Source organism: Diaporthe batatas (assembly GCF_019321695.1).
Source record: "Diaporthe batatas strain CRI 302-4 chromosome Unknown Contig00010, whole genome shotgun sequence".
Classification (NCBI taxonomy): domain Eukaryota; kingdom Fungi; phylum Ascomycota; class Sordariomycetes; order Diaporthales; family Diaporthaceae; genus Diaporthe; species Diaporthe batatas.
Window position 1 is genome coordinate 549,312 of NW_025408557.1, and position 11,048 is coordinate 560,359.

General features: G+C 48.2%; 2 protein-coding genes across 2 annotated transcripts; both read left to right on the forward strand.

Moving 5' to 3' along the window:
- Positions 1 to 672: 672 nt before the first annotated feature.
- KVR01_008643 (uncharacterized protein) lies at positions 673 to 2,244 on the forward strand (the record flags this gene model as incomplete). Its single annotated transcript, XM_044791311.1, has 1 exon — positions 673 to 2,244. One exon carries the CDS (start codon positions 673 to 675, stop codon positions 2,242 to 2,244), a length of 1,572 nt encoding a protein of 523 aa, XP_044642410.1.
- Positions 2,245 to 7,767: 5,523 nt separating this feature from the next.
- KVR01_008597 (uncharacterized protein) lies at positions 7,768 to 11,044 on the forward strand. The gene is made up of 2 exons (XM_044788873.1): positions 7,768 to 8,323; positions 8,461 to 11,044. The coding sequence occupies exons 1-2, from the start codon at positions 7,881 to 7,883 to the stop codon at positions 10,331 to 10,333; spliced, it is 2,316 nt and encodes a 771-aa protein (XP_044642364.1). The 5' UTR covers positions 7,768 to 7,880; the 3' UTR covers positions 10,334 to 11,044.
- Positions 11,045 to 11,048: the final 4 nt, after the last annotated feature.

Genomic DNA, 11,048 nt, shown 5'->3' on the forward strand with positions numbered 1-11,048 from the left:
CAAGTGATTTCGTTTCTAATCCCCATACATATAAAACGTACGCGGCGCCTTCATAAGCTCATTTTCGTGGTCTGTGTTGTGGTCCTTTGTCGCATGAATAGCAACCGGGCACAATAACAATGTCTGTAAAAAAGATCAAGCTGCTCGTCCCACAAAATGCACCTATGCCTTGAGATCTTAGCTGCTCATTACACGGTAGAAAGAAAGTTTGCTTCGGCCATTAGAACTTGTCCCGCTGGCACTCCACACTTACGAGTCGGTGTATATCTTGGCACAGCAGGATTTCATAGAATCAACATAGAATCGGACGATGAAATTTATATATGAGTTCTGGATCCGCTGTTGGGATATCCTCAGGCCAATCCATGCCAGTTTTAAAATCTACCGAGCTTTAAAACCTGTAAAAACCACTAATTTGATTGAATAATTGCCGGAGTCGGTAGTCTACCAGGTTCAGGGGTCTCCGAACACCGTCGACCTCCATAGATAAGAGGCATCATCGCCGAACTGTGGATATGTCATTTCCCAAATTCACGTGAGCGACTATGCGGAGACGACGCCGCTAAGCATTTATTATACAGGTGGGATTCCTCACCCGCGACTCGGGCCGTCTAAGTGCCTCACGCTTCCCGGCCCAGCTGTTCTCGGCAACACTCGAATCCCCAAGAGAATATGATGCGGCCCCTGGCCACCCTGGCGGCCACCATCTGGTTGGCCGCCCCAGCCCACGCCAGCTACGCCTTCTACGTGGGCAAGAACCTCACCGCGGACGGCAGCGTGCTCCTCGGCGGCACGGGCGAGGAGGTCTCCAGCCACTGGCTCCAGCTCTTCCCGGCCCGCGACCACCCGGCCAACGCCACCATCACCGTCGGCGTCACCAAGGACGCCTCCTTCCCGGGCGAGCTCATCCAGATCCCGCAGGTGAACCACACGTTCCGGTACCTGAGCATGCAGTACTCGGACTACGAGGGCTTTCCCGCGCCGCTGACCAACGGCGGCCTCAACGAGAAGGGCGTCGCCGTGCGCGACGTCTGGGCCGACAACCGCCAGGAGCTGCTGGACATGACGCCGAACCCGCAGCGGGGCCCGCAGTACAGCGACCAGGCGCGCATCGTCATGGAGCGGGCCAGCACGGCGCGCGAGGGGGTCGAGATCATCGGGGACCTCATCAAGCAGTACGGCGACTCCACCTATGGCGGCAACTCGCATCTCATCGCCGACAAGGACGAGGGCTGGGTTGTCTGGGAGATGGCCGGCGGTGCCGGGCTCTGGGCGGCGCAGCGTCTTGGGCCGAACGATGTCCGGGTGTCGTATCCCGGTTACATCGAAGACTTCCCCGTGGACTTTGCCGAGAACCCCGACTTTATGGGGTCGGACAACATCGTCTCGTTCGCCGAGGAGCAGGGCTGGTGGAACGCCAGCTCCGGCAAGCCGTTCAACATCTTCGACGCCTACGGCCCTCAGGACCCGAGGTACAAGGCCCGCGACGGCGGCTACAAGTTCATGTCCCAGGCGGCCCTGGAGAACGCCACGCTCGCCATGGTGCCGCTGACCGAGGAGAAGCTCATGCAGCGGGTGCGCGACCACCGCATCGCCGACGACGAGGCCGGCTACGGGCAGGTCGTCCGGCTGCACGCGGACATCACCGACAGCGACATGCTGCGGATCTGGAACGCGCCCACGGGCTCCGTCGCGGCCCCCTTCACGCCCTGGTGGCTCGGCGTGCAGTCCGTCCCGCCCGAGTTCGGCGAGCACAGGTACCTGACCACGGGCGCCTCGAGCAGCTTCCTCAACCCGGACTTCCAGCTGCAGGAGGCCTCGGTCTTTGCCGGGCGCGTGTTCAAGCGCGTGCTGTACTACATGTGCTCCGACCCGAACCGGTACCTGCCCATCGTCACCGAGATGCTCACACAGTTTGAGAACAAGACGCGGGGCCAGGTCGAGGAGTGGGTGGAGAAGTCGGCGTACCTCCTGATCCAGGATGGCCAGCGGGAGGCGGCTCAGTCTCTGCTTACCTTCTACTCCCACTCGCGCGCGGCCGCGGCCTTGGACATTGGTCACACGCTCGGCAGTGCGCTTGATGGGTACATCAAGCTGACTGGGCAGTGGCGGTCGCCGGTAGGCAGCGAGATTAACGACAGCAATGAGGGCAAGGAGACTGTCAACTGCCTGGTTGGTTATGATCCAGACCAGCCTGAATATCTGCAGCCACCCTCAGCTCAAAAGCGGTTGTTAGGCCTGTGATACTGGCTTACTTCGGCATCTATCAACACCCCACCATCAGCTGGAGTGACGGAGAAAAAACAGCAATAATAATCTATAACACCATTCTTGCTATCAAATAATACAAAAATACCTTATTCTCTGATCTCAAGTGCACCTGTGCTGTGTGATGTTGTAATCCACAAGTTGACGTTAGAACAGCTACTAAAAGGGGATGTGCGGAAAAATGCACCAGAATGCAAAACACAAGTTGTCCACCCCCCAATTGCTCAGAGCAGCTTCAATCACTTGTTTACCATGGCCTTTATTTTTCAGAGGCTGGAATATCATGAATGAACCTTTTTAAATAGAATGGTGATTTATCTGTCTACACATTCTTGAAAGTAATGACCCATTCAAAGTTGGTACAGGTTGCAGCGAAGATCTGAGTAGGAATTCGGAGGGATGTCTGTGATTATCTAAAGGCTCCTGGATTACCTCTCAAAGGTTTACATTCGGAAAGAATGAGAAAACAGAGCCAGCGTCCACCTACCCAGCATTTTCCGTGCACCCACCCAGTACCAATTTTTATTAATAACTCCCTTATATTTACAAGTACTTTCTGTGTTAGTATGAAGAGTATCCTCTTCTCTAAAATCTTAATACATTAGGTACAAGCCGCTTCTAGACCCCTTCTGGCACCCCTCTGGCCTGCACGCATTCAGGTACCAACTCAGCATTCAGATGCTAACTAAACGCCAGAAGGCCAGAAGTCTAGAGGGCTCGGAAGGCCAGAAAGGGTGCTAGAAGGCCAGAAAGAGCATAGCCTTTAGCTTTATATTCTAGCCTTCTAGCCTTTCGGCGTTCAGTTGGCATCTGAATGCTCAGTTGGTACCTGAATGCGTGCAGGCCACCAGGCCCAGAAAGGGTGCCAGAGGGGGTGCCAGAGGGGGTCTAGAAGGGGCTTATACCTAAATTATTAAAGTTTTTAGAGAATATTAGTCAGGTACATAGTTATATATCAGCCCTACACATAAAACCTTGTACTGGGTGGGTGAACGGAAAATGCTGGGTAGGTGGAGGTTAAGGCTGGGTACCTAGGTAGGTGGATGCTGGCTCGAGAAAACACATTTATACACATAGAGTCTCAATCACAACCAACACGATGATGCCGGAGTAAAAGGATATCCAAAATGACAATGGAAAGACTTTTTATTCAAAACACTTCGTGTCAACTGGTTTGTAACAGTCTATCAGCACAACGGCGAATGTATGTGTGTATGGGTTTTGTGTGTCATTTCCGTTTGGGAGGCCAAGAGAGCCCAGAAGTTGCGTGGAGCAGAGGACGCGCCAACTTGAAATCAATCGATTTCAAGGTTTCACTGGCATTCCCGTCCTGCCCGATTTCACCTGGCCAATCCTAACCCCGACATTGATGTCCTTGTAAGTCGCGTCGCGTCACGCGAAACAACCCTAATAAGAACCGCGTCAGATAAATACTTAATATTGCGTCAGTCGTGATATCCAACCGTGAAACCATCTTAGCTTAAACAACCAACCTCGTTAATCACCGCTTTCATACATCGCGGCGCCTGCCATCTCCCACCACGCTGTACACTACAACTCGGTGCTTGGTCCTTGCCCTACCGGTATCATTTCCTCTGCACCCTCTCCCAACTCGGAGCTTATAATGGCGACTCTATCACAATCACCACCTGCGCATGTTGGACCTGTCTCGGCCCAAGCCCCTATTGCTGCGGCCCCAGCTAAGCGCAAGCGCACCGCTGGCGCGGCCTCTTCCTCGTCGAGGCCCAAGAAGCCCAAGAAGGACAAGACATTTGACACCCAGATGAAGCAGGCCGAAGTGTGGATGAACTACACGGGCAAGTACTCCCACTGGGACGACTTGACCGATATGGTAGACGACTTAGGCAGCCTAGTGAGCTCCAAGCTAGTCGAAATGTTACAGAATATAGTCGAAGCCGCCCAGCAGCCCGATGCCAGCTGGGGCACCAAGAAGAACGCCATCAACGCTGTCTGCCACATTGTCATGGCTGTGCTGTGTTGCCCCATTGGATGGTCTAGAACTGAAGTCCGTATTCATTACCGGATGATTGAAGAACAGTTTGAGAAAGCCATCATGAACGCGCTTTCGGCCGAGGAGAGAAGGAGACTGGCGACCGAAGATGGGGCCGCTTGGATGCATTTCCTGGGGGCTATGGAGGAGGAGGCGAATGGGTACTGCATTCTGGGAAAGGTTGGCAAGATTCGGCAGAAGCTGTTGCAGGAAACACCACTATCCCCGCCAAACAACGAAAATAACAACGACAGCAGCAAGGCCAGAGAGGCATCCTTGCTCGTCCTCAAAGATGAGGCCGCTTGGAATTTTCTGGAGGGTCTAGAGAAGAAGGCGCCTTCGCACTGTCTCCCTGAAAAGATTGGCGAGATTCGGCCGAAGCTGTTGCAGCAAGCAGTGCTATCCCCGCCAATCAACGAAAACAACAACAGCAGCAGCGAGGCCACGGAGGACTCCCTTCTGGTTATCGAAGTGGATACACGGCCAACACCTCCGCTGGGTCGCGCTCCTTGGTATCCCCTCTCGCTCAACAAGCCTATCATAGCCCCTGAGGTCCCCTACGAGACTGCCTCTGGCCAGACACCCGGCGCCCCGCCTGCGCAGTCGGCCGACGAGTACTTTGAAATCCATCTGCGGAACCTGTGCTCTGCCCTCGCTCCAAGGTCCAAGTACTCCCGACTTCGCCGCGAAGATTCACTGCGCAATGGCGCGCGTGAGATTGTGGAGAAGGCGCGGGAGGCCGCATTGCACATGCTGCGGTCCACGGCGAAGGAGGGCACTCCATGGGCCGCCAAGCTCAATGCCTTTGACACGCTGCTCGGTATGTGCAATGCGCTTACCGGCAGCTGGCCCTTGGCCCACCAGTGGTTGTGGTTCGCGCACTGGCAGGGCTTGATTGCGCCCTATGTGTACGCGCAGTGTGCCATGATAGACCACTTTTTGATGAGGTTGGTACAGAGGATGGACATGACTGAGAGGGCCAGGCTGGCAAAGGAGGGGGATCGTGTTAACAGATTGGAGAATGTGATCAGAGTGACGAGAAGCATGAAAAAAATGGCCGAGTTGGAGACGGTAAGGGACTGGTTGTTGGGGGCATTGTAATCCGCAAAGGTAGATATCAGTGTAGCAGAATCCGTTGGCTTCCCACTTTTGAAAATGAGGAATGGTTGTAGTGCACATAGCTTCGAGGAAACGGAGGCTAAACCAATGCATGCTGTTACGAGCAAAGGTGCAGTTGCAAATAAAGAGATTGGCATTGATGCCGGGCCCTCACTTCTGTATCTCCGTCGACGGGAACTCGATACGGTCATGTGCATCGTATGTGAAATATCAATCAAGCCACGACTTGAGCATCTAACCCAGGCCATCAGATGTTCGTCACACAATTTCAGCATTTTTAGTGGGTGAGGTGTACTCTACTTAGAAGAAGAGGGAGGTCATTGGATTTATGAATGCTACTTACCTATACAAGTGGTTGCCATGTGAACTCGAAATCCTGCTACTAGTAGCGCACTGCTGCCATCACATTGCAGCACTATGACTTTGCTTCAAGTTTTGTCATTTCAATTTGGCACCGGCAGTACAAGTCTAGTAAAATTCCAAGACTACATAATATGGATCCAAATCAACACAGTGAGCCATCATGGAGAGAAAGTAGTAATTCTCACATATATTATCTATTACATTTTAACTTCACCCTAAATAAAACCTCTTTCTAAGTTTTAATTTATACTTTATATATAGTTCTTCTATAGTATAATAAATATTTAAAAACTTAGTTTTTAAAAATAAATATAAATAATATTATAAAAAAGTTAAATTTATAATAATTAATTATTTATATATAAATAAAATTAAATAAAAGAAAGTTTATAGACTATTTATATTTTTTTAGTTCTACTATTAAGCTAAAAGTAAATAGTTAGGGTCTTAAAGGGATAAAATATAATATATCTTTTAAAGATTAGCTTAGTTAAGTTTACTATATAGGACTTTTTATAGTGACTTTATAATCGTTTATAATACTATTTATTATTAAAAGACGCCTTTCTATATTAGTGCGTTGGGTCGTACCGGTTTGGGCTGGTGCTGTTAGCCTTGATATGGATCGGTCCGTTAAAGGTTAAAGCTATTATGAACTATAGGCTGTCTAATCTTAACGCCGTCGAGCACTATATATGATATCGCCGTGTAACTTAGGTGAACATAAGTTGGCTGAAATGGGTGAAGATAAAAGCTGCCATTCCCCCAACTAGGGATATGTACGGGTTCTGGCTCTACTTTATAAGCAAACACTCATCTATTAGCTCTATAAGTAAAACCACTTAAAAGTAGTTACTTAACCTGTTACGCGAACTGAGAGACAATTAGGTAAGGTAACTACACTCTATTACTACGCATCTAGATTCATAGTTCTAATAGCTCTATAGAAGAAGAAATAGCTATTAATGATTAGGTCTATAACTATATAAAGGCAGACCTTCACTTTGAAGAGAAGTTGTTATTATTTAAGATGGTTAATATATTTCTAGAGAAGCTAAGGGATTATAAGCCTAATTTAAAGTATATTAAGATTTATAAGAATTTTAAACTTAAGCTTAAAGGTTCTAAACTAAAGTTTACACTTGTAGAAGCGAAAGCTCTTATAGAGCTTAAGAGGAGGCTCGAACAAGGCTAGACCAAGCTATAGTATAATAAAACAAATAAAACCCAGTTAGAAAATCATAATTATAGGTCTTTTAGCCTTATACTTAGGAGGGAAAAGAAAGTTTATTAATTTTATTAATTAAAATTATTAATATAATATTAATTTAAAATAAAATATAAAATATTTTATTATAATTTTAATATTTTAAATATAGTTAAATTAAAGATATAAAATTAATATTAAATTATAGTTTTTTAAAAAAAAGAATAAATAAATATATTAATAAAAAATAAAAGATAAATATTAAGACTTTATATATAAGCTATATTATTATAGATAAGTTTAATAGTTAGAGAAATTAATAGCTAGATAATAGAGAGGAAAAATGTATGTAGGTAGTATGTTTAAAGCCTATCTTATATAAGTAGCTTATATCGTTAGTTCAACAGGCTTGTAAAACTAGTTTCAAAGTGGATGAGACGGTTTCAAAGAATTATTGCTGGTAAATCTTGCTACTTGGCAAGGACAGCAGTATTTTCGTTCCTCCAATTTGGATTACTCACCGCATATGTGTGTCTGCCTTGTCGTTACACCTACGTGTGTTCTCTAACGCTTTAAGGTTAAATACGCTGTCACAGCCTGATATGTCAGAAGACGTGGCTGTGGCGATAACGCGGGATCGGCGTCACACGCGTAGGACAGAAAGTGCAGGCAAAACCAAGAAAGTGCGTAAGAGCTAATGCAGAACGAGCCACAATATCAGCAAATCGAGCAAAGCTGAGCCCCTTGCGTACGTTTCCTTATCAGGCCACATTCCCAAACGCTATTTTTGTTGTCTCCCCGCGCTCCTGTCCCCACGCAGATGGGCAGAAGATGTACATATTCATGAGCAAAACTCTCCTAGTTCATATCACTTAGCATCTTTGTTCTATACTTTGAGGTATTGTGGTAGCTATGGATCCTCTTAGCGCCTTATCCCTTGCAGCCTGCGTTGTCCAGTTCATAGAGTTCGGTTTTAGCCTCGTCTCCAATGCCTATGAAATTGGCACATCTGCGACAGGAGCGACAAAGCGAAATGACGACCTTGAAGAGGCCTCTAGTACACTGAGTACACTCGTTCTTGAGCTTAACGGTCTTTCCGAGAATGTTACACCGTCTCCGAACAGAGTTCTCGAAGAATTAGTCCTCAAGACTGTTGCTACCAGATGCAGAGCGACTGCCAATGAACTACAAGCAATACTGCAGGATATGCGTTCCAACAGTCCTGGAAAGGGGTTGTCCTCTGGGCTTAGAAAAGCGTTCAAAGTGGCATGCAGTAAAAAGACACTTGTGGACCTGGAGAGCAAGTTGATAATGTGTCGCAGCGAATTATCGACATGCTTGACAGTCATAATCAGGTATGCAATATGTCTGAACTTATTCTTGTCAAGCTTTGAAGTCATGCTCATTTGATCTTCTCGTTGTAACATCACCCAAACCCATATTGTCACACGTTTGACGTATAAAGTTACGCAGCTATGTTAACAACGTCTAGCAACAAACAATCAAGCTTATGTCGAGAGTTCCGCCGCATGTACGAGGCAAACTCTTCTATGCAACTCAATCAGTCAACACAGTTGGACGATATATCTCAGAAATTGAAAGACATCGAAAATAATTTGCGGCCTGCTAGGACTGGGACGAGCCCACTCTTCGAGTCGGAGGCGGTATTCTATGGGAGGCTGTCTGATACGCTTTCCAAAATTGTCCTAACTGCAAAGGGCCTCTCCACTCAGCGACGTGTTCTCCGATCGCTGTATTTTCGAGCACTGCCAGTCCGTCATCAAAGCATCGCGGAAGCGCACACAAGCACCTTCCGCTGGATTGTAGACGACGACAACACGAATCATAGCCAAAGAAACTTTCTCCATTGGCTCAAAGCCGGCGATGGTATATTCTGGGTATCAGGAAAGCCAGGATCAGGAAAATCAACGCTGATTAAATTTCTAGCCGGTCATGCTAGAACATTCAGCACCGTGAGCTCGTGGGCAGCTCCGAATCCTTGTGTCATTGCGCAATATTATTTTTGGAGCGCAGGAACCCACCTTCAGAAATCACTTGAAGGGCTGATCAGATCCCTCCTGTTCGAGATCCTCCGTCGAAAGCCGGAACTAATGCCCACGATCCTTTCAGAAAGGTGGGATGCAGCATGTGGCCCTGAAAATCAGGACTTCGACGACCGAGACGGATCCTTTTGGAGCATGCCCGAATTATTTCGTGCTGCAGACCGTTTAGGAGACTGGAAAGAGACCTCGACTCAGTTCTGCTTCTTTATAGATGGCTTGGACGAGTTCAGTGGCGACCATAACGACGTCGTGAAGATTTTGGCTCGTCTAAGTTCATCGCCAAATCTCAAGATTTGCGTGGCCAGTCGACCATGGAACATTTTTGAAGATGCATATGGGCAGAGCAAGGAGAAGAAATTCTACCTCCAGGATCTCACCCGAGGCGACATTCAGATATACGTTGAGAGCATGCTTGAAGCACATCCGAACTGGAAAATGATTGTCTCCGATGATACGCGCTGCTCAGCCCTTGCAGAGAAGATTACGAGGAAATCGCAGGGTGTCTTTTTATGGGTGCATTTGGTTTTGAAATCGCTCTATGAGGGTCTCACGAATGGTGACGACCTCTATACCCTCAGACAACGTATCCGAAGATTCCCAGAAGATTTGGACAGCTTTTTCAAGGTAATGCTGAAATCGATCGATCCTTTCTACTACCCATCTACTGCACGCTTCTTCAAAGTCGCCCTCGAGGCCCGTGAGCCCCTCACCTTGATGTGCTTCTTGTTTGTCGATAAAGCCGTCCGTGATGAGAATTTTGGTCTTCACCGGCCCATCGAGACTATGGACGACTACGAAATCTTCAACAATCACTCCCGGATGCGCCGACGACTGGACGGTCGCTGCAAAGGATTGCTCGAGGTAGAAAAAGTTCCTTACGCCACGGACTATCTGGGACATCGCGTCAATTTCCTTCACCGGACGGTCAGGGACTTTCTGCTTACAAGGGACATGACCGACTTCATTGAGAAGCATTTGGAGGAGTTCAACGTCAACCACGCTATATTCCAAGCATTCGTCGCTCTCATGAAATCCATGCCTCTTCGGGACAATAACGCCAATGCACATGCAGAACTGGAATTGACGACATTGTTCGATGAGAGTCTCCATTACGCCTGGAAAGCTGAGCAAGAAACAGGACAGGCGGATCCGGATTTAGTTGACGAAGCGCGAGACACTTTCGAACTGCTTCTGAGCTCAATGGGTCGGCAGCCTTCCTGGGACTACTTCCGGAAGTTGGCTATCACGCGTGGTCTTTGCAAATATCTGGATCAACGAAGGGACTGTCAAGCTGGTTCATAAGCGATCATAGATGGGTCGCTGCTGCGATATTCTCTCACAGAGTCCGTCAGACAGCATGGTGTCGATGATCCGGATCTGACAGAAATCGTGGCTATGTTTGTCCGGCGTGCAAGCGAAACGTCTCGTTTTAATAAGAGACACGTGTCATACTGGCTTTCATCTCTTAACAAGACCATACTGAAGGCTGGGATGGATCACATCTGGGCAGCACGCCAACAACACATCATGCAAATCCTTCTCAGCGAGAGCGACCAGATCAACGATGGTGGTGCGGCGGGAGACTTTGTCAGTGGCTTGTTTGACCTGGCTCTGGAACATCCCAAGAGACAAGCGTGGGAGGTATGGATTGAGATGCTGGTGACGTTGCTGCGCGCGGGTGTGGATCCGAATGCGGTTCACCAAAATAGCACCGTGGCTGAGAGCTTCTTCAAAAGTCTTCTCAATTTCCGTCGTACTGGTAAGTGGGTGAAGGTTCCCATGGAGAGCCTCGAGTTCCTGGCGAAGATTACGGAGATACTTCTGGTTCATGGGGCAAATGCGGCTGGCATGCCAGAGAGCACGGTGTCCTTTTTGTTTCCAGGACGGCTGGGAACTCCCTTGCAGGCGATACTGGCGGCAAGACACCAGCCGCCGAGCCAGCTCTCTTTTCTGTTCTCATGGCTTACCTGGCCCTTTCGTAGAGTATAGTTTCAAGATACTTTGTCTTTAAAGGGTG

Coding starts and splice junctions, on each gene's coding strand:
- KVR01_008597 (XM_044788873.1), top strand. CDS start 7,881: ATGGATCCTCTTAGCGCCTTATCCCTTGCAGCCTGCGTTGTCCAGTTC. Junction 8,324..8,460: donor TGCTTGACAGTCATAATCAG/GTATGCAATATG, acceptor AACAACGTCTAG/CAACAAACAATCAAGCTTAT.